This window comes from Pseudophryne corroboree, chromosome 4 (assembly GCF_028390025.1).
Source record: "Pseudophryne corroboree isolate aPseCor3 chromosome 4, aPseCor3.hap2, whole genome shotgun sequence".
Lineage (NCBI taxonomy): Eukaryota > Metazoa > Chordata > Amphibia > Anura > Myobatrachidae > Pseudophryne > Pseudophryne corroboree.
The window spans coordinates 335452901-335478590 of NC_086447.1; the positions used below are offsets into that span (position 1 = coordinate 335452901).

Here is a 25690-nt window from a genome sequence, read left to right on the forward strand (position 1 = left end):
GCCTTTATCAGAAGATCGTCCAGGTACGGAATTATGTTCACTCCCTCTTGCAAAGGAGAAACATCTCTGCCATCACCTTGGTGAACACACTCGGTGCTGTGGAGAGACCAAATTGCAGGGACTGGAACTGGTAGTGACAGTCCTGTAGTGCAAAGCGTAGATAAGCTTGGTGAGGCAGCCAGATCGGAATGTGAAGGTACGCATCCTTGATATCCAGAGACACTATGAATTCCCCCTCCTCCAGACCGGAGATCACCACTCTCAGAGACTCCATCTTGAATTTGAACACTCATAAGTGCGGGTTCAACGATTTTAGATTCAAAATCGGTCTCACTGAACCGTCCGGTTTTGGTACCACAAACAACTTGGAATAGTACCCCTTGTTGCGCAGATGAGGTGGAACTAGAACAATGACCCGAGTCTGTACCAGTTTTTGAATGGCATCCTGTAAGGTTATACTTACCTCTTGTGAAGCTAGTAAGCCTGATTTGAAGAATATGTGAGGTGGGAGCTCCTGAAACTCCAGTCTGTATCCCTGGGAAATAAGATCTTTGACCCAGGGATCCTGGCATGATGTTGTCCAGATGTGACTGAAATTGTTTAGTCCGGCTCCCACCTGCCAGTCTTCCAGGCCACACAGTCCACCGTCATGCAGAAGGCTTTGAGGAAGCAGAACTGGAGCTCCGTTCCTGAGAACCGACAGCTGCTGTTTTGCGTGGTTTACCTCTAGCGCCTCTGGTGGCGGTAGAATCCTCTGACTTTGCCCTTAAACTTGGCAGTCCAAAAAGACTGTAGTGTAGGTCCTGAGTAGGCCTTCCTGGTTGGGGGAGCTGCAGAAGGAAGATATGTGGACTTACCCGCAGTAGCTTTGGAGATCCATTTGTCCAGTTTATCTCCAAATAAGGCCTCTCCTGGGAAGGGTAGGCCTTCCACGCCTTTCCTGGAGTCCGCGTCCGCAGTCCACTGGCGTACCCACAAGCGCCTGCGTGCTGACACTGCTATAGCAGTGGTGCGTGCATTAAGCAAACCTACTTCTTTTATGGCTTCCACCATAAAGATCGCAGAGTCCTGTATATGTTGCAGAAGTAACACAATCTCCCCCCAGATAAGGAATCCAACCCTTCAATAAGATTACTTGACCATTTAGCAATAGCTTTAGTAATCCACGCACATGCTATAGTGGTTCTCTGAGCCACCCCAGCCGCTGTGCACAAATATTTGAGTGTAGTCTCAATCTTATGATCAGCAGCGTCCTTCAGGGAGGCTGCACCAGGGACAGGTAACACAATCTTCAGTGACAACCTGGACACAGATGCATCTACTATCGGTGGACTTTGCCCATTTTTCCCTTTCCTCAGGAGGAAAAGGAAAAGATGATAGTAACCTTTTAGGGATTTGAAATTTCTTATCAGGATTTACCAACGGTTCTTCAAACAGGGTATTCAATTCCTCTGACACAGGAAAAGTGACTGAGGACTTCTCTTTTACATTAAAATAAGATTCCTTACACTCCTCTATCACCTTATCAGGAATTTGTAGCACATCTCTGATAGCATCTATAAGAGCCTGTATGCAGCTAAACATGTGTTTGCAAACATTTGTGACGAATTCTCTGAATTTTATTACCAGATAGATTCAGGGATGGTTACAGGTAATTTTCAGTGTGCAGAAGGGAATTTGGGGGTGGGGATTTGCACCCCCCTTCCTCTTTGTTTGTTTGTCTGTGACCCCTCCCCCTTCCAGCACCTGATATATAATTATCTCCAGGTATGATTGAGCAGCTTCCAAATTGTTTGTCTGCTTGTGTGCATGAGGCATTGAATGGGAGCAGCATTTGGAAGGCATGCTGTTCCTTGTAGTGCCAATGGGAGATCCTGGGGGTGGCTCCCTGGTAAGTTAGCTCTCAGTCTGGAACTGTTTTAGTAATGGCCTTTATTATGAGGCGTACTGTGACAAATTACATGGCCCAATGTGGGCACTGCTATCAAGTAGTTAGGACTGCTGTATCAGAGAAGCCGTGAAGTGGCCAGCAGCTAAACATGTGTTTGCAAACATTTGTGACTAATTCTCTGAATTTTATTACCAGATAGATTCAGGGATGGTTACAGGTAAAATTACCTGTAACCATCCCTGTGACAGAGCAGCGTCCCCCCCTTCTGAATCCACCTCCCCCTCCTCCATGTCTGACCCGTCAGCGTCAGACTGCAGGATATGGGCTAGAGTTTGTTTTTGTGGACAAATGGCAAGGGACTGAGACGCTTGTTTGGGGACTGAGACTTTGTTCATAATCTCATCCACAGACTGTCTTAACTATTGCGTCTTTCTCACTGCGGGACAAATTATTTGAGATATTTGAAATCATTCCCTTGAGGGAATCCAGCCACACTGGTTCAGCTCCGCTAGCCTGAGACGGTGCACTACACTGAGTACATAGTAATGAGCTCCCTGGGGAAGAGGAACACTCCGCCGTACATGAAGCACACTCTGCCTGACATAATGTAAATGTGACAGCACATGCATACAGGAAAGGTTAAAAGCACAATTAACACACAAAGAACCCTTCCAGGGAAACACAGAGTATTCTGGAGCCAGCCCAAAGCGCCCTTATCGCTAATGCCAAGCTTAGCCGGGTTGCAGACTAAGTACCAGATTGGGGACTTAGTACACTAATATCGCTCCCCCCTGCTATGACCCCCTGGTACCGCTGAGGTAAACTGGAGTCACAGTGGAGTAGCTGTGCGTCCTTGTCAGTCAGCGTCTGTGTCCGATGCAGAGGGAAAATGGTGCTGGTGAGCTGCTGGATCCTCTCATAGTGAAGCCCCGCTCCTTCAATAGTGGGCGGTCTTCACACTTTTTTATACTGGCTGAGGAAATTTTTGTGCTTAAAATGGAGCAGAACCGTTTTAAGGCTGTGTTTGCCAGTTTGGGTACTGTGTACAGTGTACTGAGACGCAGTTGTGTACTGTGTCTGGAGTCGCAATCCGCCCCGGTTAGAAGCCGCAAGTCTCCGTACCCTTGTGACGCCATAATGGCCGGCGACCCGCTAGCCAGAACGCCAGCTTAGTACTCAGCACTCTTCTTTCTTCTGGCTCTGTTAGGGGTGGCGGTGTGCTGCGGGAATGTACGCTCGCCGTGGTGGGGCTTGCGAGTAGTTCCCTCAAAAGCTAGTGTCCTGCCAGTGGGGAACGGGACCATTAATCCTTTGGGAGATTAGGGGGGGTGGGAATGGCCCAAAGTCCCACGAAGCAGGCAGGCTAGTGCCAACCGGTCCAGCCTGAAAATAACGAACAGAATAATAAATGCAGAACACTCTTCAGGAGCTTCCATAAGCTTGACCGGCTCCTCCGGGCACATTTTCTAAACTGAGTCTGGTAGGCGGGGCATAGAGGGAAGAGCCAGCCCACACAATCAAATTCTTAAAGTGCCCATGGCTCCTAGTGGACCTGTCTATACCCTATGGTACTAAATGGATCCCCAGTATCCTCTAGGACGTAAGAGAAAAAATATTTTTGTGCTATATGATTTTTAAATATAAAAGCAGTGTGCGGTAATAAGGCTTACAAATATAAAATATCAAGCTAATTTTTTTTTCATAATGTATTTAAAACTGCAGGTTTTATAGTAACAAGGGAGCATGAGACTCCTGCAGTTCTGGAGGACATAAGTGATCGAAAATGCACTATTTATACTGTAGCATTTTTCTATACTTCGCAGATGCTTTATGTCTTCTCATGATGCATTTGGCAAGTGTGTGTGGCAACTGCAGAAGCATTACCAGCCACCAGTAATAAAGCAGCCATGGGACTGGAATTTCTGTGTGAACAAATTATTGCAGAAATCCCGAGGCGTAACTACCGCCAGTGCAACCAGTGCGTTGCACTGGGGCCCGCCACTGTCCAGGGGCCCAAAGCATGTAATGAGTCAAACTGACTCATTACATGCCGCTGTTTGCTGCGGGCAACCGCTGCCCGCAGCACACAGCCGCCCGGACAGGAGAGAAGAACAGCGCAGCGGCACGGGGGGAGAAGGAGGAGGGGGGAGGTGGAGGAGGGAGCCGCAGCAGCGCTTTGTTACTGGTTGAGGTGCTGCTGCTGCTGTCCCTCTGCTTCACTATAGGCTGTCTTCCGGGAACAGCCTATAGTGAAGCAGAGGGGCAGCAGCAGCAGCGCCTCCACCAATAATACAGCGCTGCTGTGGCTCCCTCCTCCACCTCCCTCCTCCCCCTTCTCTCCTGATCGGGAATCAAGACCAGAAGCTGCACCGAGGAGCCTGAGCCAGCGGAGAGGTTAAGTATAATTCTTTCTTTCTTTCTTTCCATCTACAAAAAGGGGGACTGTCTGCCGCAATGTGTAAAAACGGGGAATCTGCCTGCCGCAATGTGTAAACAGGGGGAATCTGCCTGCCGCAATGTGTAAAAAGGGGTAATCTGCCTGCCGCAATGTGTAAAAAGGGGTTATCTGCTTGCCGTAATGTGTAAAAACGGGGAATCTGCCTGCCGCAATGTGTAAAAAGGGGGAATCTGCCTGACACAATGTGTAAAAAGGGGAAATCTGCCTGACACAATGTGTAAAAAGGGGAAATCTGCCTGACGTAATGTGTAAAAAGGGGGAATCTGCCTGCTGCAATGTGTAAAAAGGGGGAATCTGCCTGACGCAATGTGTAAAAAGGGGGAATCTGCCTGACGTAATGTGTAAAAAGGGGGAATCTGCCAGCCGCAATGTGTAAAAAGGGGGATGCTGTCTGCCGTAATGTGTAACAAGGGCACGCTGTCTGCCGTTATGTGTAAAAAATAAGATTTTACTCACCGGTAAATCTATTTCTCGTAGTCCGTAGTGGATGCTGGGAACACCGTAAGGACCATGGGGAATAGCGGCTCCGCAGGAGACTGGGCACAACTAAAGAAAGCTTTAGGACTACCTGGTGTGCACTGGCTCCTCCCTCTATGACCCTCCTCCAGACCTCAGTTAGGATACTGTGCCCGGAAGAGCTGACACAATAAGGAAAGGATTTGGAATCCCGGGTAAGACTCATACCAACCACACCAATCACACCGTATAACTCGTGATATTATACCCAGTTAACAGTATGAAATATATCTGAGCCTCACTAACAGATGGCTCATAACAATAACCCTTTAGTTAGGCAATAACTATATACAAGTATTGCAGACAATCCGCACTTGGGACGGGCGCCCAGCATCCACTACGGACTACGAGAAATAGATTTACCGGTGAGTAAAATCTTATTTTCTCTGACGTCCTAGTGGATGCTGGGAACTCCGTAAGGACCATGGGGATTATACCAAAGCTCCCAAACAGGCGGGAGAGTGCGGATGACTCTGCAGCACCGAATGAGCAAACTCAAGGTCCTCCTCAGCCAGGGTATCAAACTTGTATACTTTTGTAAAAATGTTTGAACCCGACCAAGTAACAGCTCGGCAAAGTTGTAAAGCCGAGACCCCTCGGGCAGCCGCCCAAGAAGAGCCCACTTTCCTCATGGAATGGGCTTTCACAGATTTAGGGTGCGTCAGTCCAGCCGCAGAATGTGCAAGTTGAATCGTGCTACAGATCCAGCGAGCAATAGTCTGCTTAGAAGCAGGACCACCCAGCTTGTTGGGTGCATACCGGATAAATAGCGAGTCAGTTTTCCTGACTCCAGCCGTCCTGGAAACATATATTTTCCGGGCCCTGACTACGTCCAGTAACTTGGAGTCCTCCAAGTCCCACGTAGCCGCAGGCACCACAATAGGTTGGTTCACATGAAAAGCTGATACCACCTTAGGAAGGAATTGGGAACGAGTCCTTAATTCCGCCCTATCCATATGAAAATCAGATAAGGGCTTTTGCATGACAAAACCGCCAATTCTGATACACGCCTGGCCGACGCCAAGGCAAACAGCATGACCACTTTCCACGTGAGGTATTTTAGCTCTACGGATTTAAGTGGCTCAACCCAATGCGACTTCAGGAAATCCAACACCACGTTGAAATCCCACGGTGCCACTAGAGGCACAAACGGGTCTGAATATGCAGCACTCCCTTAACAAAAGTCTGAACTTCAGGCAGTGAAGCCAGTTCTTTTTGGAAGAAAATGTACAGAGCCGAAATCTGGACCTTAACGTAACCCAATTTTAGGCCCATAGTCACTCCTGACTGTAGGTAGTGCAGAAATCGACCCAGTTGAAATTCCTCCGTTGGGGCCTTCCTGGCCTCACACCAAGCAACATATTATTGCCATATACAGTGATAATATTTCGCGATCACATCTTTCCTAGCCTTAATCAGCATAGGAATGACTTCCTCCGGAATGCCTTTTTCCTTTAGGATCCGGTGTTCAACCGCCATGCCGTCCAACACAGCCGTGGTAAGTCTTGGAACAGGTAGGGCCCCTGCTGCAGCAGGTCCTGTCTGTGCGGCAGAGGCCATGGGTCCTCTGAGATCATTTCTTGAAGTTCCGGGTACCAAGCTCTTCTTGGCCAATCCGGAACCACGAGTATAGTTCTTACTCCTCTCCTTCTTAGTATTCTCAATACCTTGGGTATGAGAGGCAAAGGAAGGAACACATACACCGACTGGTACACCCACGGTGTTACCAGAGCGTCTACAGCTATCGCCTGAGGGTCCCTTGACCTGGCGCAATATCTTTTTAGCTTTTTGTTGAGGCGGGACGCCATCATGTCCACCTGTGGCCTTTCCCAATGGTGTACAATCATTTTGAAGACTTCTGGATGAAGTCCCCACTCTCCCGGGTGGAGGTCGTGCCTGCTGAGAAAGTCTGCTTCCCAGTTGTCCACTCCGGGAATGAACACTGCTGACAGTGCTAATACATGATTTTCCGCCCATCGGAAAATCCTTGTGGCTTCTGCCATCACCATCCTGCTTCTTGTGCCGCCCTGCTGGTTTACATGGGCGACCGCCGTGATGTTGTCTGACTGGACCAGCACCGGCTGGTGTTGAAGCAGGGGTCTAGCCTGACTTAGGGCATTGTGAATGGCCCTTAGTCCCAGAATATTTATGTGTAGGGAAGTCTCCTGACTTGACCATAGTCCTTGGAAGTTTCTTCCCTGTGTGACTGCCCCCCCAGCCTCGAAGGCTGGCATCTGTGGTCCCCAGGACCCAGTCCTGTATGCCGAATCTGCGGCCCTCTAGAAGATGAGCACTCTGCAGCCACCACAACAGCGACACCCTGGCCCTTGGAGACAGGGTTATCAGCCGATGCATCTGAAGATGCGACCCGGACCACTTGTCCAACAGATCCCACTGGAAGATCCTTGCATGGAACCTACCGAATGGAATTTCTTCGTAAGAAGTTACCATCTTTCCCAGGACTCGCGTGCATTGATGCACCGACACCTGTATTTGTATTAGGAGGTCTCTGAGTAGAGATGACAACTCCTTGGCCTTCTCCTCCGGGAGAAACCCTTTTTCCTGTTCTGTGTCCAGAACCATACCCAGGAACAGTAGACGCGTCGTAGGAACCAGCTGCGACTTTGGACTATTCAGAATCCAGCCGTGCTGTTGTAGCACTTCCCGAGATAGTGCTACTCCGATGAACAACTGCTCCCTGGACCTCGCCTTTATAAGGAGATCGTCCAAGTACGGGATAATTATAACTCCCTTTTTTCGAAGGAGTAACATCATTTCGGCCATTACCTTGGTAAATACCCTCGGTGCCGGGGACAGACCAACGGCAACGTCTGGAATTGGTAATGACAGTCCTGTACCACAATTTTGAGGTACTCCTGGTGAGGAGGGTAAATGGGGACATGCAGGTAAGCATCCTTGATGTCCAGTGATACCATGTAATCCCCTTCGTCCAGGCTTGCAATAACCGCCCTGATCGATTCCATTTTGAACTTGAACCTTCGTATATAAGTGTTCAAGGATTTCAATTTTAGAATGGGTCTCACCGAACCGTCTGGTTTCGGTACCACAAACATTGTGGAATAGTAACCCCGGCCTTGTTGAAGGAGGGGTACCGTGATTATCACCTGCTGGAAGTACAGCTTGTGAATTGCCGCCAGTACTACCTCTCCTCGAGGGCAGCAGGCAAAGCTGATTTGAGGTAACGGCGAGGGGGAGTCGCCCCGAAACTCCAGCTTGTATCCCTGTGATACTACTTGCAGAACCCAGGGATCCACCTGTGAGCAAGCCCACTGGTCGCTGAAGTTCCCGAGACGCACCCCCACCGCACCTGGCTCCACCTGTGGAGCCCAAGCGTCATGCGGTGGACTCAGAGGAAGCGGGGGAAGATTTTTGATCCTGGGAACTGGCTGTCTGGTGCAGCTTTTTCCCTCTTCCCTTGTCTCTGTGCAGAAAGGAAGCGCCTTTAACCCGCTTGCTTTTCTGAAGCCGAAAGGACTGTACCTTATAATACGGTGCTTTCTTAGGCTGTGAGGAAACTTGAGGTAAATTTTTTCCTTCCCAGCTGTTGCTGTGGATACGAGGTCCCAGAGACCATCCCCAAACAATACCTCACCCTTATAAGGCAGAATCTTCATGTGCCTTCTAAAGTCAGCATCGCCTGTCCACTGCTGGGTCCCTAATACCCTCCTGGCAGAATGGACATTGCATTAATTCTGGATGCCAGCCGGCAAATATCCCTCTGTGCATCCCTCATATATAAGACGACATCTTTAATATGCTCTATGGTTAGCAAATAGTATCCCTGTCCTGACAGGGTAATAGACCACGCTGCAGCAGCACTATCCATGCTGAGGCAATTGCAGGTCTCAGTATAGTACCTGAGTGTGTATATACAGACTTCAGGATAGCCTCCTGCTTTTTATCAGCAGGCTCCTTCAAAGTGGCCGTATTCTAAGACGGCAGTGCCACCTTTTTTGACAAAAGTGTGAGCGCCTTATCCACCCTAGGGGATATCTCCCAACGTGACCTATCCTCTGGCGGGAAAGGGTACGCCATCAGTAACTTTTTAGAAATTACCAGTTTGTTATCGGGGGAACCCACGCTTCTTCACACACTTCATTCACTCATCTGATGGGGGAACAAAACACTGTCTGCTTTTTCTCCCCAAACATAAAACCCCTTTTTTGTGGTACCTGGGTTAATGTCAGAAATGTGTAACACATTTTTCATTGCCGAGATCATGCAACGGATGTTCTTAGTGTATTTTGTATATGTCTCAACCTCGTCGACACTGGAGTCAGACTCCGTGTCGACATCTGTGTCTGCCATCTGAGGTAGCGGGCGTTTTTAAGCCCCTGATGGCCTTTGAGACGCCTGGGCAGGCGCGGGCTGAGAAGCCGGCTGTCCCACAGCTGTTACGTCATCCAGCCTTTTATGTAAGGAGTTGACACTGTCGGTTAATACCTTCCACCTATCCATCCACTCTGGTGTCGGCCCCACAGGGGGCGACATCACATTTATCGGCATCTGCTCCGCCTCCACATAAGCCCTCTCATCAACCATGTCGACACAGCCGTACCGACACACCGCACACACACAGGGAATGCTCTGACTGAGGACAGGACCCCACAAAGTCCTTTGGGGAGACAGAGAGAGAGTATGCCAGCACACACCAGAGCGCTATATAATGCAGGGATTCACACTACCCACAGTGATTTTTCCCTTATAGCTGCTATAATACACAGATTTGCGCCTAAATTTAGTGCCCCCCCTCTCTTTTTAACCCTTTGAGCTTGAAAACTACAGGGGAGAGCCTGGGGAGCTGTCTTCCAGCTGCACTGTGAAGAGAAAATGGCGCCAGTGTGCTGAGGAAGATAACCCCGCCCCTTTTTCGGCGGACTTTCTCCCGCTTTTTTATGGATTATGGCAGGGGTATTTTTCACATATATAGCCTCTGGGACTATATATTGTGATTATTTTGCCAGCCAAGGTGTTAATATTGCTGCTCAGGGCGCCCCCCCCCCAGCGCCCTGCACCCATCAGTGACCGGAGTGTGAGGTGTGCATGAGGAGCAATGGCGCACAGACCGAAGTCTTCTGCCGCCAATTTTCAGGACCATCTTCATGCTTCTGGCTCTGTAAGGGGGACGGCGGCGCGGCTCCGGGACCGGACGATCGAGGTCGGGTCCTGTGTTCGGTCCCTCTGGAGCTAATGGTGTGCAGTAGCCTAAGAAGCCCAAACTAGCTGCAAGCAGGTAGGTTCGCTTCTTCTCCCCTTAGTCCCTCGTAGCAGTGAGTCTGTTGCCAGCAGATCTCACTGAAAATAAAAAACCTAAAATATACTTTCTTTTCTAGGAGCTCAGGAGAGCCCCTAGTGCGCATCCAGCTCAGCCAGGCACAAGATTCTAACTGAGGTCTGGAGGAGGGTCATAGAGGGAGGAGCCAGTGCACACCAGGTAGTCCTAAAGCTTTCTTTAGTTGTGCCCAGTCTCCTGCGGAGCCGCTATTCCCCATGGTCCTTACGGAGTTCCCAGCATCCACTAGGACGTCAGAGAAAGGGTATGCTGTCTGCCGCTATTCTTTAACAAGGGCACGCTGTCTGCCGTTATTTGTAAAAAGTGTACGCTGTCTGCCGCTATGTGTAACAAGGCCACGCTGTCTGCCGTTATGTGTAAAAAAGGACGCTGTCTGCCGTTATGTGTAAAAAGTTCATGCTGTCTGCCGCTATGTGTAAAAAGGGCACTCTGTCTGCCGTAATGTGTTTTTTAAAAGTGCATGCTGTCTGCCGTTATGTGTAAAAAGGGGGACGCTGTCTGCCGTAATGTGTAAAAAGGGGACGCTGTCTGCTGTAATGTGTAAAAAGAGGAATCTGTCCGCCGTAAGGTGCAAAAGGGTCTTTACCTGGTGTAGTGGTGCTACTGTGCGGCGTAATTTGAATAATGGAGACTACTGTGCACCGTTTTATGAATTGGTATTACTTTGTGGCCACACCCCTTCCCCACGAAGCCACGCCACTATGTATTTTTGCGCCCCACCCCTGCCCCTGTTTTGCATGCAGGGGTGGGGCTCCGATGCCGTTTCTTGCACACAGTGCCAAAATGTCTAGTTATGGCACTGTTGCTAGGTATTCATTTCTCTGGCCCTGAGCAGGTCCCCCTCACCAGATCCTCTTCAGGGGTGAGGGGGTGGACTTGGATGGGATGGGGGGCCCAAAGCATTTTGTCGCACCTGGGCCCACCGCTCGCTAGTTCCGCCACTGCAGAAATCTACAGACAACTACTTGTAACTGTATATGTCCTTCACCATATATTTTCACTGAACCTTCCAGTTCTGATTATGGCAAAGGTTTTTGCTTTGGCACTGCACGGGCACTTTGTGTTTTTCTGTTATCTCAGAGTAGCTGTGTGGTAAGTATTTTCCTTTAGCCTGGATCTTTTGTTGCTGCTGGAAAACATGTAAGGCTGTCATAGCTGAGATACAACTTGTGTCTGACATCCAGCCCCTTCAGATATTACGACCCAAAGTCTAGATTATTTGAAATTGCAGCTAGATGCTAGGGCAAGCACCACTGCATCGTATACAATGCTCATAGGGCCTAATTCAGAGTTGATCGCAGCAGCAAATTTGTTAGTAGTTGGGCAAAACCATGTGCACTGCAGGGGGGCAGATATAACATGTGCAGAGAGAGTTAGATTTGGGTGGGGTGTGTTCAAACTAAAATCTAAATTGCTGTATAGAAATTAATCAGCCAGTATTTACCCTGCACAGAAACAAATTAACCAACCAAAATCTAACTCTCTCTGCAAATGTTATATCTGCCCCCCTGCAGTGCACATGGTTTTGCCCAACTGCTAACAAATTTGCTGCTGCGATTAACTCTGAATTACCCCCATAGTCAAGTTACATGTATACATAGAGAACTTCTAGACTAGCCACTAGAAAAAGTCAAAAATACATTTTATATAGTATTTAAAACCCTTACAAACTTATGAATGACTAAAGGGAAAATATTAGTCTGAATAGATTTCAATAAAAAGTATGTGCTTCAGTTACATGGCCAATTACTTTAAAAAGAAAAAAACACCATTTAGCTGTTTTTATCATTAATAAACAATCAGGCAAAGCATTCAAATTAGGAATCCCAACACTCAGCTGTCAAATTTCCTTTAATACTTACAGATTTTAAAATTTCCGACCTCCTTTTCGACTGCAGTACATTGATCTACAAACAAAAAAGGCAACTTCATAAGCCATTAACGCAACCAATGTAGGACTATTTATAGCATGCATACCAAGGCTGGACAGGTATAATACATGAGACACAAACCTACAATCGCCAGTAAAAAGATAATTTATAATTACCTTATACAAGACAAGTTGATGGTAAGTCACACCAATAGCAATGTAGTACAAACTACAGCTCCAATCATTAAATGGTGAAAGTGAAACGTTGTTTCACCATTCCACTCTTGTGCTATAAAGTTTGACTCAGGCCTTTTGCATCACACCGTCCCTCCATCTATTATTCCGTTGCTCAATTCCAACATACATACATACATACATACATACATACATACTAGTAGTCTTAATATATATGTATATCTAACTAAATATATATCTACATTATATATATATATATATATACACATACATACACACACACATATATATATATATATATATACATACACACTGCTCAAAAAAATAAAGGGAACACTTAAACAACACAATGTAACTCCAAGTCAATCACACTTCTGTGAAATCAAACTGTCCACTTAGGAAGCAACACTGATTGACAATCAATTTCACATGCTGTTGTGCAAATGGAATAGACAACAGGTGGAAAATAAGATTTTACTTACCGGTAAATCTATTTCTCGTAGTCCGTAGTGGATTCTGGGGACTCCGTAAGGACCATGGGGAATAGACGGGCTCTGCAGGAGACAGGGCACTCTAAGAAAGAATTAGGACTACTGGTGTGCACTGGCTCCTCCCTCTATGTCCCTCCTCCAGACCTCAGTTAAGGAAACTGTGCCCGGAAGAGCTGACCGTACAAGGAAAGGATTTTGGAATCCAGGGTAAGACCAGCCACACCAATCCAACCGTATAACTTGTGATAACTTAGCCAGTTAACAGTATGAACAACAACAGAGCATCAGACAACCTGACGCAAACATAACATAACCCTTAGGTAAGCAATAACTATATACAAGTATTGCAGAAGAAGTCCGCACTTGGGACGGGCGCCCAGGATCCACTACGGACTACGAGAAATAGATTTACCGGTAAGTAAAATCTTATTTTCTCTAACGTCCTAGTGGATGCTGGGGACTCCGTAAGGACCATGGGGATTATACCAAAGCTCCCAAACGGGCGTGAGAGTGCGGATGACTCTGCAGCACCGACTGAGCAAACACAAGGTCCTCCTCAGCCAGGGTATCAAACTTGTAGAATTTTGCAAACGTGTTTGAACCCGACCAAGTAGCTGCTCGGCAAAGCTGTAATGCCGAGACCCCTCGGGCAGCCGCCCAAGAAGAGCCCACCTTCCTTGGAATGGGCTATTACAGATTTTGGGCTTTTACAGATTTTGGATGCGGCAATCCAGCCGCAGAATGAGCCTGCTGAATCGTGTTACAGATCCAGCGAGCAATAGTTTGCTTTGAAGCAGGAGCACCCAGCTTGTTGGATGCATACAGGATAAACAGCGAGTCAGATTTCCTGACTCCAGCCGTTCTGGCTACATAAATCTTCAAAGCCCTGACTACATCTAGTAACTTGGAATCCTCCAAGTCACGAGTAGCCGCAGGCATCACAATAGGTTGGTTCAAATGAAAAGATGACACCACCTTCGGCAGAAATTGCGGACGAGTCCGTAATTCTGCCCTGTCCATATGGAAAACCAGATGGGGGCTTTTACATGACAAAGCCGCCAATTCTGACACACGCCTAGCCGAAGCTAAGGCCAATAGCATGACCACTTTCCACGTGAGATACTTTAACTCCACGGTCTTAAGTGGCTCAAACCAGTGAGATTTCAGGAAATCCAACACCACGTTAAGATCCCAAGGTGCCACTGGTGGCACAAAAGGGGGCTGAATATGCAGCACTCCCTTTACAAACGTCTGAACCTCAGGAAGAGAAGCCAGTTCCTTTTGAAAGAAAATGGATAGGGCCGAAATCTGGACCTTTATGGACCCTAATTTTAAGCCCATAGTCACTCCCGACTGTAGGAAGTGAAGGAACCGGCCCAGCTAGAATTCCTCTGTAGGGGCCTTCCTGGCCTCACACCAAGCAAAATATTTTCGCCATATACGGTGATAATGTTTTGCTGTCACGTCCTTCCTAGCCTTTATCAGCATAGGAATAACTTAATCCAGAATGCCTTTTTCCGCTAGGATCCGGCGTTCAACCGCCATGCCGTCAAACGCAGCCGCGGTAAGTCTTGAAACAGACAGGGCCCCTGTTGCAACAGATCCTGTCTGAGAGGCAGAGGCCATGGGTCCTCTGTGAGCATTTCTTGCAGTTCCGGGTACCAAGTCCTTCTTGGCCAATCCGGAACAATGAGTATTGTTCTCACTCCTCTTTTTCTTACGATTCTCAGCACCTTGGGTATGAGAGGAAGAGGAGGAAACACATAGACCGACTGGAACACCCACGGTGTTACTAGTGCGTCCACAGCTATCGCCTGAGGGTCTCTTGACCTGGCGCAATACTTTTGTAGCTTTTTGTAGAGGCGGGATGCCATCATGTTCACCTGTGGCAGTTCCCATTGATTTGTAATCTGTGTGAAGACTTCTTGATGAACTCCCCACTCTCCCGGGTGGAGGTCGTGCCTGCTGAGGAAGTCTGCTTCCCAGTTGTCCACTCCCGGAATGAACACTGCTGACAGTGTTTGCACGTGATTCTCCGCCCAACGAAGAATCCTGGTGGCTTCTGCCATCGCCACCCTGCTTCTTGTGCCACCCTGGCGGTTTACATGAGCCACTGCGGTGATGTTGTCTTATTGAATCAGCACCGGTTGGTTGCGAAGCAGAGGCTCCGCTTGACTCGGGGCGTTGTATATGGCCCTTAGTTCCAGGATATTGATGTGCAGACAAGCCTCCTGACTTGACCACAGCCCTTGGAAGTTTCTTCCCTGAGTGACTGCCCCCCACCCTCGGGGGCTTGCATCCGTGGTCACCAGGACCCAGTCCTGTATGCCGAACCTGCGGCCCTCGAGAAGGTGAGCACTCTGCAGCCACCACAGAAGAGACACCCTGGCCCTGGGGGATAGGGTGATCCGCCGATGCATCTGAAGATGCGATCCGGACCACTTGTCCAACAGATCCCACTGAAAGTTCCTCGCATGGAGCCTGCCGAAGGGAATGGATCGTATGACGCCACCATCTTTCCCAGGACTCGCGTGCATTGATGCACCGACACCTGTTTTGGTTTTAAGAGGTCTCTGACCAGAGACACGAGCTCCTGGGCCTTCTCCTCCGGGAGAAACACCTTCTTCTGGTCTGTGTCCAGAATAATGCCCAGGAAGGGCAGTCTCGTCGTAGGAATCAGCTGCGACTTTGGAATATTCAGAATCCAGCCGTGCTGTTGCAACACCTCCCGAGAGTGTGCTACGCTGATCAGCAACTGCTCTCTGGACTTCGCCTTTATGAGGAGATCGTCCAAGTATGGGATAATTGTGACTCCTTGCTTTCGCAGGAGCACCATCATTTCCGCCATTACCTTGGTAAATATTCTCGGTGCCGTGGACAGACCAAACGGCAATGTCTGGAATTGGTAATGACAGTCCTGTACCACAAATCTGAGGTACTCCTGATGAGGTGGATAAATGGGGACATGCAGGTAAGCATCCTTTATGTCCAGAGACACCATAAAATCCCCCTCTTCCAGGCTTGCGATGACCGCTCTCAGCGATTCCATCTTGAACTTGAACTTTTTCAGGTAAATGTTCAGGGATTTTAAAATCAATATGGGTCTGACCGAACCGTCCGGTTTCGGAACCACAAACATTGTGGAATAGTAACCCCTTCCCTGTTGAGGGAGGGGAACCTGCACCACCACCTGCTGGAGATATAATTTGTGAATTGCCGCTAACACTACTTCCCTTTCTATGGGGGAAGCTGGCAGGGCCGATTTGAGGTAACGGTGAGGGGGCATCACTTCGAATTCCAGCTTGTATCCCTGAGACACAATCTGTATAGCCCAGGGATCCACCTGTGAGCGAACCCACTGGTGGCTGAAATTTCGGAGACGCGCCCCCACCACTCCTGGCTCCACCTGTGGAACCCCAGCGTCATGCGGTGGATTTTGTGGAAGCCGGGGAGGACTTCTGTTCCTGGGAACTAGCTGTATTGTGCAGCTTCTTTCCTCTACCCCTGCCTCTGGCAAGAAAAGACGCACCTCGGACTTTCTTGCCTCTGTGCGATCGAAAGGACTGCATTTGGTAATACGGTGCTTTCTTAGGTTGTGAGTGAAAAATTTGACTTCCTAGCCGTAGCTGTGGAAACTAGGTCCGAGAGACCGTCCCCAAACAATTCCTCACCCTTATAAGGTAAAACCTCCATGTGCTTTTTTGAGTCGGCATCACCTGTCCACTGCCGAGTCCACAGGACCCTTCTGGCAGAAATTGACATTGCATTTATTCTAGAGCCCAGTAGGCAAATCCCTCATATATAGGACAGCATCTTTTATATGCCCCAGGGTCAGTAATATAGTATCCTTGTCCAAGGTATCAAGTTCCTCAGACAGAGTATCTGTCCATGCTGCTACAGCACTACACATCCAGGCCGACGCAATTGCCGGCCTCAGTAGGGTACCTGAATGTGTATAAACGGACTTCAGGATACCCTCCTGCTTCCTATCCGCAGGATCTTTTAGGGAGGCCGTATCCTGTGACGGCAGGGCCACCTTCTTAGATAAGCGTGTCAAAGCTTTGTCTACCCTAGGGGAGGATTCCCAGCGTAACCTGTCCGTTGGCGGGAAAGGATACGCCATAAGTAACCGTTTGGAAATCTGCACTTTCCTATCAGGAGAATCCCAAGCTTTTTCACATAACTCATTTAACTCATGTGAAGGGGGAAGAGTCACTTCTTGCCTTTTTTCCCCAAACATATAAACCCTCTTGTCAGGGACCGGGTTTACCTCTGAAATGTGCGATACATCCTTCATTGCTATAATCATGTAGCGGATGGCTTTAGCCATTTTAGGCTGCAACTTTGCATCATCGCCATCGACACTGGAGTCAGAATCCGTGTCGATATCTGTGTCAACAATCTGGGATAGTGGGCGCTTCTGAGAAACTGACGGCCTCTGTAGGATCAGGCATGGGTTGAGACCCTGACTGTCCCAAGGCTTCAGCTTTATCCAACCTTTTATCCAAGGAGTTTACATTATCATTTAACACCTTCCACATATCCATCCAATCAGGTGTCGGCGCCGTAGGCGGCGACCCCACATTCATCTGCACCTGCTCTGCTTCCACATAGCCTTCCTCGTCAAACATGTCGACACAATCGTACCGACACACCACACACACAGGGGATGCTCTATTTGAGGACAGAACCCCCACAAGGCCTTTTGGAGAGACAGAGAGAGAGTATGCCAGCACACACCCCAGCGCTATATAACCCAGGAATTACACAGTAACTTAGTGTTTACCCAGTAGCTGCTGTATTAGTGATTTTGCGCTAAATTTATGTGCCCCCCCTCTCTTTTTACCCTCTTTCTACCGTGATTCTGCAGGGGAGAGCCTGGGGAGCTTCCTCTCAGCGGAGCTGTGAAGAGAAAATGGCGCTGGTGAGTGCTGAGGAAGAAGCCCCGCCCCCTCAGCGGCGGGCTTCTGTCCCGCGATTTTGTGTAAAATAATGGCGGGGGCTCATGCATATATACAGTGCCCAGCTGTATATATGCTCTATTATGCCAGGAGGTACTCAATTTCTGCCCAGGGCGCCCCCCCCTGCGCCCTACAGTGACCGGAGTGTGCGGGTTTAATGTGGGAGCAATGGCGCACAGCTGCAGTGCTGTGCGCTACCTCATATGAAGACAGGAGTCTTCTGCCGCCGATTTTGAAGACTTCTTGCTTCTCTCGCCGGCTTCTGTCTTCTGGCTCTGCGAGGGGGACGGCGGCGCGGCTCCGGGATCGGACGACCAAGGGTGAGTTCCTGTGTTCGATCCCTCTGGAGCTAATGGTGTCCAGTAGCCTAAGAAGCACGACCTATCCACAGTTAGTAGGTTTGCTTCTCTCCCCTCAGTCCCACATAGCAGAGAGTCTGTTGCCAGCAGATCTCCCCGAAAATAAAAAAATCCTAATAAAATACTTTCTTATTAGCAAGCTCAGGAGAGCTCACTAAAGTGCACCCAGCTCTGTCCGGGCACAGATTCTAACTGAGGTCTGGAGGAGGGACATAGAGGGAGGAGCCAGTGCACACCAGTAGTCCTAATTCTTTCTTAGAGTGCCCTGTCTCCTGCGGAGCCCGTCTATTCCCCATGGTCCTTACGGAGTCCCCAGCATCCACTAGGACGTTAGAGAAATTATAGGCAATTAGCAAGACACCCCCAATAAAGTTGTTGTTCTGCAGCTGGTGACCACAGACCACTTCTCAGCTACTATGCTTTCAGGCTGATGTTTTGGCCACTTTTGAAAGCTGGCGGTGCTTTCACTTTAGTGGTAGCATGAGAAGGAGTCTACAACCCACACAAGTGGCTCAGGTAGTGCAGCTCATCCAGGATGGCACATCAATGCGAGCTGTGGGAAGAAGGTTTGCTGTGTCTGTCAGCGTAGTGTCCAGAGCATGGAGGCGCTACCAGGAGACAGGCCAGTACATCAGGAGACGTGGAGGAGGCCGTAGGAGGGCAAAAACACAGCAGCAGGACCGCTACCTCCGCCTTTGTGCAAGGAGGAACAGGAGGAGCACTGCCAGAGCCCTGCAAAATGACCTCCAGCAAGCCACAAATGTGCATGTGTCTACTCAAACGATCAGAAACAGACTCCATGAGGGTGGTATGAGGGCCCGACGTCCACAGGTGGGGGTTGTGCTTACAGCCCAACACCGTGCAGGACGTTTGGCATTTGCCAGAGAACACCAAGATTGGCAAATTCGCCACTGGCGCCCTGTGCTCTTCACAGATGAAAGCAGATTCTCACTGAGCACATGTGACAGACGTGACAGAGTCTGGAGACGCCAAGGAGAACATTCTGCTGCAACATCCTCCAGCATGACCGGTTTGGCAGTGGGTCAGTAATGGTGTGGGGTGGCACTTCTTTGGGGGTCCGCACAGCCCTCCATGTGCTCGCCAGAGGTAGCCTGACTGCCATTAGGTACCGAGATGAGATCCTCAGACCCCTTGTGAGACCATATGCTGGTACGGTGGGCCCTGGGTTCCTACTAATGCAAGACAATGCTAGACCTCATGTGGCTGGAGTGTGTCAGCAGTTCCTGCAAGACGAAGGCATTGATGCTATGGACTGGCCCGCCCGTTCCCCAGACCTGAATCCAATTGAGCACATCTGGGACATCATGTCTCGCTCCATCCACCAACGCCACGTTGCACCACAAACTGTCCAGGAGTTGGCGGATGCTTTAGTCCAGGTCTGGGAGGAGATCCCTCAGGAGACCATCCGCCACCTCATCAGGAGCATGCCCAGGCGTTGTAGGGAGGTCATACAGGCACGTGGAGGCCACACACACTACTGAGCCTCATTTTGACATTACATCAAAGTTGGATCAGCATGTAGTGTGTTTTACCACTTTAATTTTGAGTGCGACTCCAAATCCAGACCTCCATGGGTTAATACATTTGATTTTCATTGATAATTTTTGTGTGATTTTGTTGTCAGCACATTCAACTATGTAAAGAACAAAGTATTTAATAAGAATTTCATTCATTCGGATCTAGGATGTGTTATTTTAGTGTTCCCTTTATTTTTTTGAGCAGTGTAATAAATATATATATATATATATATATATATATATATGTATGCATGTATATATACACACACGTTTTCTGCTGGGTAAACCTCTTATATGTACAGTTCTTTTTATTCCATCATTAATCCAGTAATAGTCTGGAAGGAAATCCTGTAACAGATACCCTCTCACCAAAAAGATTACCCAAAAAAGAGAGCCAAATGGGCAATCAGTAAAAGATACCAAGTGTTTATTCTAAGTTTTCAAATAATTTAGTAACTTTTAGAAAAGTAATTTTTACATACATAAATTAATACAATGAATCGCGACCAATGCAGGAGAGTTGTTACAATTACCTTCCTCCACCTTATTCAGGTGTGAGCTTAGGGAAGGATACTCACTTAATTGGACAGTGAACTTTTAATCCTGTGCGTTTCGTCCTGAGGACTTCTTCATGGGTTAGTATCAAAAGACATCCATGAGGTAAGTACTGTATAGAACAATTCCCAATATGGTTTTGTCCAGCTGGATGGGTGCACTGCAGATGGGACAAATATAACGTGCAGAGAGTGTTAGATTTGGGTGGGTTATTTTGTTTCTGTGCAGGGTAAATACTGGCTGCTTTATTTTTACACTGCAATTTAAAATTTCTGTCTGAGCACACTCCATCCAAATCTAACTGCACATGTTATATCTGTGCCCCCTGCAGTGCACATGGTTTTGCCCATTAGAGAAAGATTTTGCTTTTGTGATCAACCCTGAATTAGGCCCATAGTTAGGCCCAACCCGTAGGAACAAAACAGAGCAGCAAGCCAGCTGCATATGGAGCTGCAAAGACGCAGATTGGTCAGGGTGCCCATGTTGACCCCCTGTCTGCTGCCGAAAGTGCCTGCAGTGGGTACACAAGAATCAGAACTGGACCATAGAGCAATGGATGAAGGTGGCCTGATCTGATGAATCGGCTAGGTGCATGTGCCTGGGATGCATGTACCTGGGATACACTATAGGAAGAAGGCGAGCCAACTGAGGCAGCGTGATGCTCTGGGCAATGTTCTTCATGGAAAACCTTGGGTACTGGCATTTGTGTGGATATTACTGTGACACATACCACCTAAATATTGTTGCAGGCCAAGTACACACCTTCATAGCAGTCATATTCACTTACAGCAGCGGCCTCTTCCAGCAGGGTAATGCGCCCTGCCACACTGCAAATATTGTTCAGGAATGGTTTGAGGAACATGACAGAGTTCAAAGTGTCGACTTGGCCTCTAGATTCTACAGATCTTAATCCGATCAAGCACCTGTGAGATGTGCTGGAGAAACAAGTCTGAGCCATGGAGGCCCCACCTCGCAACTTACAGGACTTACGGGATCTGATGCTAATGTGTTGGCACCAGATACCACAAGATACCTTAAGAGGACTTGTGGAGTCCAGGGCTCGATGATCAGTGCTGTTTCGGTGGCACGAGGTTGACTTACACAATATTAGGCAAGTGGTTTTATATTTATATAACTGAAACGTTAAATCACTAAAATGTCTCAGTCTCCTGACTGCTGTCACTGATATAAAGTCCTGAGAGTGCTGCCCGATTTCACTAGATATGTCCATGTGCACCACGTGGGAAAGAACCTGGGCACTGCTGCATTTGTGGTACTCCGTGCCAATCCTTGGGATCTCTTTATAATATTATATATAGATAGATATACAGATACTCACATTTAGTAAAGAGATTTATCGGGGGGGGGGGGGGGGGAAAGTCATAGAAATTTTCTGTGATAGCATCCTGGTGTCTCCGTTGTTACACGTAGTGGCTGCGTCATTCATTTATATATATATATATATATATATATATATATATATAAATAAGATTTTACTTACCGATAAATCTATTTCTCGGAGTCCGTAGTGGATGCTGGGGTTCCTGAAAGGACCATGGGGAATAGCGGCTCCGCAGGAGACAGGGCACAAAAAGTAAAGCTTTTTCAGATCAGGTGGTGTGCACTGGCTCCTCCCCCTATGACCCTCCTCCAGACTCCAGTTAGGTACTGTGCCCGGACGAGCGTACACAATAAGGGAGGATTTTGAATCCCGGGTAAGACTCATACCAGCCACACCAATCACACCGTACAACCTGTGATCTAAACCCAGTTAACAGTATGATAACAGCGGAGCCTCTGAAAGATGGCTTCCTTCAACAATAACCCGAATTAGTTAACAATAACTATGTACAATTTATGCAGATAATCCGCACTTGGGATGGGCGCCCAGCATCCACTACGGACTCCGAGAAATAGATTTATCGGTAAGTAAAATCTTATTTTCTCTATCGTCCTAGTGGATGCTGGGGTTCCTGAAAGGACCATGGGGATTATACCAAAGCTCCCAAACGGGCGGGAGAGTGCGGATGACTCTGCAGCACCGAATGAGAGAACTCCAGGTCCTCCTTAGCCAGAGTATCAAATTTGTAAAATTTTACAAACGTGTTCTCCCCTGACCACGTAGCTGCTCGGCAAAGTTGTAATGCCGAGACCCCTCGGGCAGCCGCCCAAGATGAGCCCACCTTCCTTGTGGAGTGGGCCTTTACAGATTTAGGCTGTGGCAGGCCTGCCACAGAATGTGCAAGTTGGATTGTGCTACAGATCCAACGAGCAATCGTCTGCTTAGACGCAGGAGCACCCATCTTGTTGGGTGCATACAATATAAACAACGAGTCAGATTTTCTGACTCCAGCTGTCCTTGCAATATATATTTTTAATGCTCTGACAACGTCCAGTAACTTGGAGTCCTCCAAGTCACTTGTAGCCGCAGGCACTACAATAGGCTGGTTCAGATGAAATGCTGACACCACCTTAGGGAGAAAATGCGGACGAGTCCGCAGTTCTGCCCTGTCCGAATGGAAAATCAGATATGGGCTTTTGTAAGACAAAGCTGCCAATTCTGATACTCTCCTGGCAGAAGCCAGGGCTAGAAGCATGGTCACTTTCCAAGTGAGATATTTCAAATCCACCTTATTTAGTGGTTCAAACCAATGAGATTTTAGAAAGTCCAAAACCACATTGAGATCCCACGGTGCCACTGGAGGCACCACAGGAGGCTGTATATGCAGCACTCCCTTAACAAAGGTCTGGACTTCAGGGACTGAAGCCAATTCTTTTTGAAAGAAAATCGACAGGGCCGAAATTTGAACCTTAATAGATCCCAATTTGAGACCCATAGACAATCCTGATTGCAGGAAATGTAGGAATCGACCCAGTTGAAATTCCTCCGTCGGAGCACTCCGATCTTCGCACCACGCAACATATTTTCGCCAAATTCGGTGATAATGTTGCACGGTTACTTCCTTCCTTGCTTTAATCAAAGTAGGAATGACTTCTTCCGGCATGCCTTTTTCCTTTAGGATCCGGCGTTCAACCGCCATGCCGTCAAACGCAGCCGCGGTAAGTCTTGAAACAGACAGGGACCCTGCTGAAGCAAGTCCCTCCTTAGAGGTAGAGGCCACGGATCTTCCGTGATCATCTCTTGAAGTTCCGGGTACCAAGTCCTTCTTGGCCAATCCGGAACCACTAGTATCGTTCTTACGCCTCTTTGCCGTATAATTCTCAATACTTTTGGTATGAGAGGCAGAGGAGGAAACACATACACCGACTGGTACACCCAAGGCGTTACCAGCGCGTCCACAGCTATTGCCTGCGGATCTCTTGACCTGGCGCAATACCTGTCCAGTTTTTTGTTGAGGCGAGACGCCATCATGTCCACCATTGGTCTTTCCCAACGGGTTACCAGCATGTGGAAGACTTCTGGATGAAGTCCCCACTCTCCCGGGTGAAGATCGTGTCTGCTGAGGAAGTCTGCTTCCCAGTTGTCCACTCCCGGGATGAACACTGCTGACAGTGCTATCACATGATTCTCTGCCCAGCGAAGAATCCTTGCAGCTTCTGCCATTGCACTCCTGCTTCTTGTGCCGCCCAGTCTGTTCACATGGGCGACTGCCGTGATGTTGTCCGACTGGATCAACACCGGTTTTCCCTGAAGCAGAGGTTCTGCCTGGCTTAGAGCATTGTATATTGCTCTTAGTTCCAGAATGTTTATGTGAAGAGACGTTTCCAGGCTCGTCCATACTCCCTGGAAGTTTCTTCCTTGTGTGACTGCTCCCCAGCCTCTCAGGCTGGCGTCCGTGGTCACCAGGATCCAATCCTGTATGCCGAATCTGCGGCCCTCCAATAGATGAGGACTCTGCAACCACCACAGAAGAGACACCCTTGTCCTTGGAGACAGGGTTATCCGTAGGTGCATCTGAAGATGCGACCCTGACCATTTGTCCAACAGATCCCTTTGGAAAATTCTTGCGTGGAATCTGCCGAATGGAATTGCTTCGTAAGAAGCCACCATTTTTCCCAGGACTCTTGTGCATTGATGTACAGACACCTTTCCTGGTTTTAGGAGGTTCCTGACAAGGTCGGATAACTCCTTGGCTTTTTCCTCCGGGAGAAAAACCTTTTTCTGAACCGTGTCCAGAATCATCCCTAGGAACAGCAGACGAGTTGTCGGCATTAACTGGGATTTTGGAATATTCAGAATCCACCCGTGCTGTTTTAGCACTTCTTGAGACAGTGCTAATCCCATCTCTAGCTGTTCTCTGGACCTCGCCCTTATTAGGAGATCGTCCAAGTATGGGATAATTAATATGCCTTTTCTTCGAAGAAGAATCATCATCTCGGCCATTACCTTTGTAAAGATCCGAGGTGCCGTGGACAATCCGAACGGCAGCGTCTGAAACTGATAGTGACAGTTTTGTACAACGAACCTGAGGTACCCCTGGTGTGAGGGGTAAATTGGAACGTGGAGATACGCATCCTTGATGTCCAAGGATACCATAAAGTCCCCCTCTTCCAGGTTCGCTATCACTGCTCTGAGTGACTCCATCTTGAACTTGAACTTCTTTATGTACAGGTTCAAGGACTTCAGATTTAGAATAGGCCTTACCGAGCCATCCGGCTTCGGTACCACAAAAAGAGTGGAATAATACCCCTTCCCTTGTTGTAGAAGAGGTACCTTGACTATCACCTGCTGAGAATACAGCTTGTGAATGGCTTCCAAAACCGTCTCCCTTTCGGAGGGGGACGTTGGTAAAGCAGACTTCAGGAAACGGCGAGGTGGATCTGTCTCTAATTCCAACCTGTACCCTTGAGATATTATCTGCAGGATCCAGGGATCTACCTGCGAGTGAGCCCACTGCGCGCTGTAATTTTTGAGACGACCGCCCACCGTCCCCGAGTCCGCTTGAGAAGCCCCAGCGTCATGCTGAGGCTTTTGTAGAAGCCGGGGAGGGCTTCTGTTCCTGGGAAGGAGCTGCGTGTTGCTGTCTCTTCCCTCGACCTCTGCCTCGTGGCAGATATGAATAGCCCTTTGCTCTCTTATTTTTAAAGGAACGAAAGGGCTGCGGTTGAAAAGTCGGTGCCTTTTTCTGTTGGGGAGTGACTTGAGGTAGAAAGGTGGATTTCCCGGCTGTAGCCGTGGCCACCAAATCTGATAGACCGACTCCAAATAACTCCTCCCCTTTATACGGCAAAACTTCCATATGCCGTTTTGAATCCGCATCGCCTGTCCACTGTCGCGTCCATAAAGCTCTTCTGGCCGAAATGGACATAGCACTTACCCGTGATGCCAGTGTGCAGATATCCCTCTGTGCATCACGCATATAAAGAAATGCATCCTTTATTTGTTCTAACGACAGTAAAATATTGTCCCTGTCCAGGGTATCAATATTTTCAATCAGGGACTCTGACCAAACTACCCCAGCACTGCCCATCCAGGCAGTCGCTACAGCTGGTCGTAGTATAACACCTGCATGTGTGTATATACTTTTTTGGATATTTTCCATCCTCCTATCTGATGGATCTTTAAGTGCGGCCGTCTCAG

The 25690-nt window shown here is 48.4% G+C and overlaps 1 protein-coding gene across 3 annotated transcripts in view; it reads right to left on the reverse strand.

Moving 5' to 3' along the window:
- The window catches only part of ACAP2 (ArfGAP with coiled-coil, ankyrin repeat and PH domains 2), a 252506-nt gene that overhangs the window by 79928 nt on the left and 146888 nt on the right, over nucleotides 1-25690 (reverse strand). For all 3 annotated transcript variants that reach the window (XM_063916435.1, XM_063916433.1, XM_063916434.1), the window contains exon 7: nucleotides 12042-12086. In XM_063916435.1, coding sequence (XP_063772505.1) covers nucleotides 12042-12086 — 45 coding nt within the window. The remainder of the gene's footprint in view (nucleotides 1-12041; nucleotides 12087-25690) is intronic.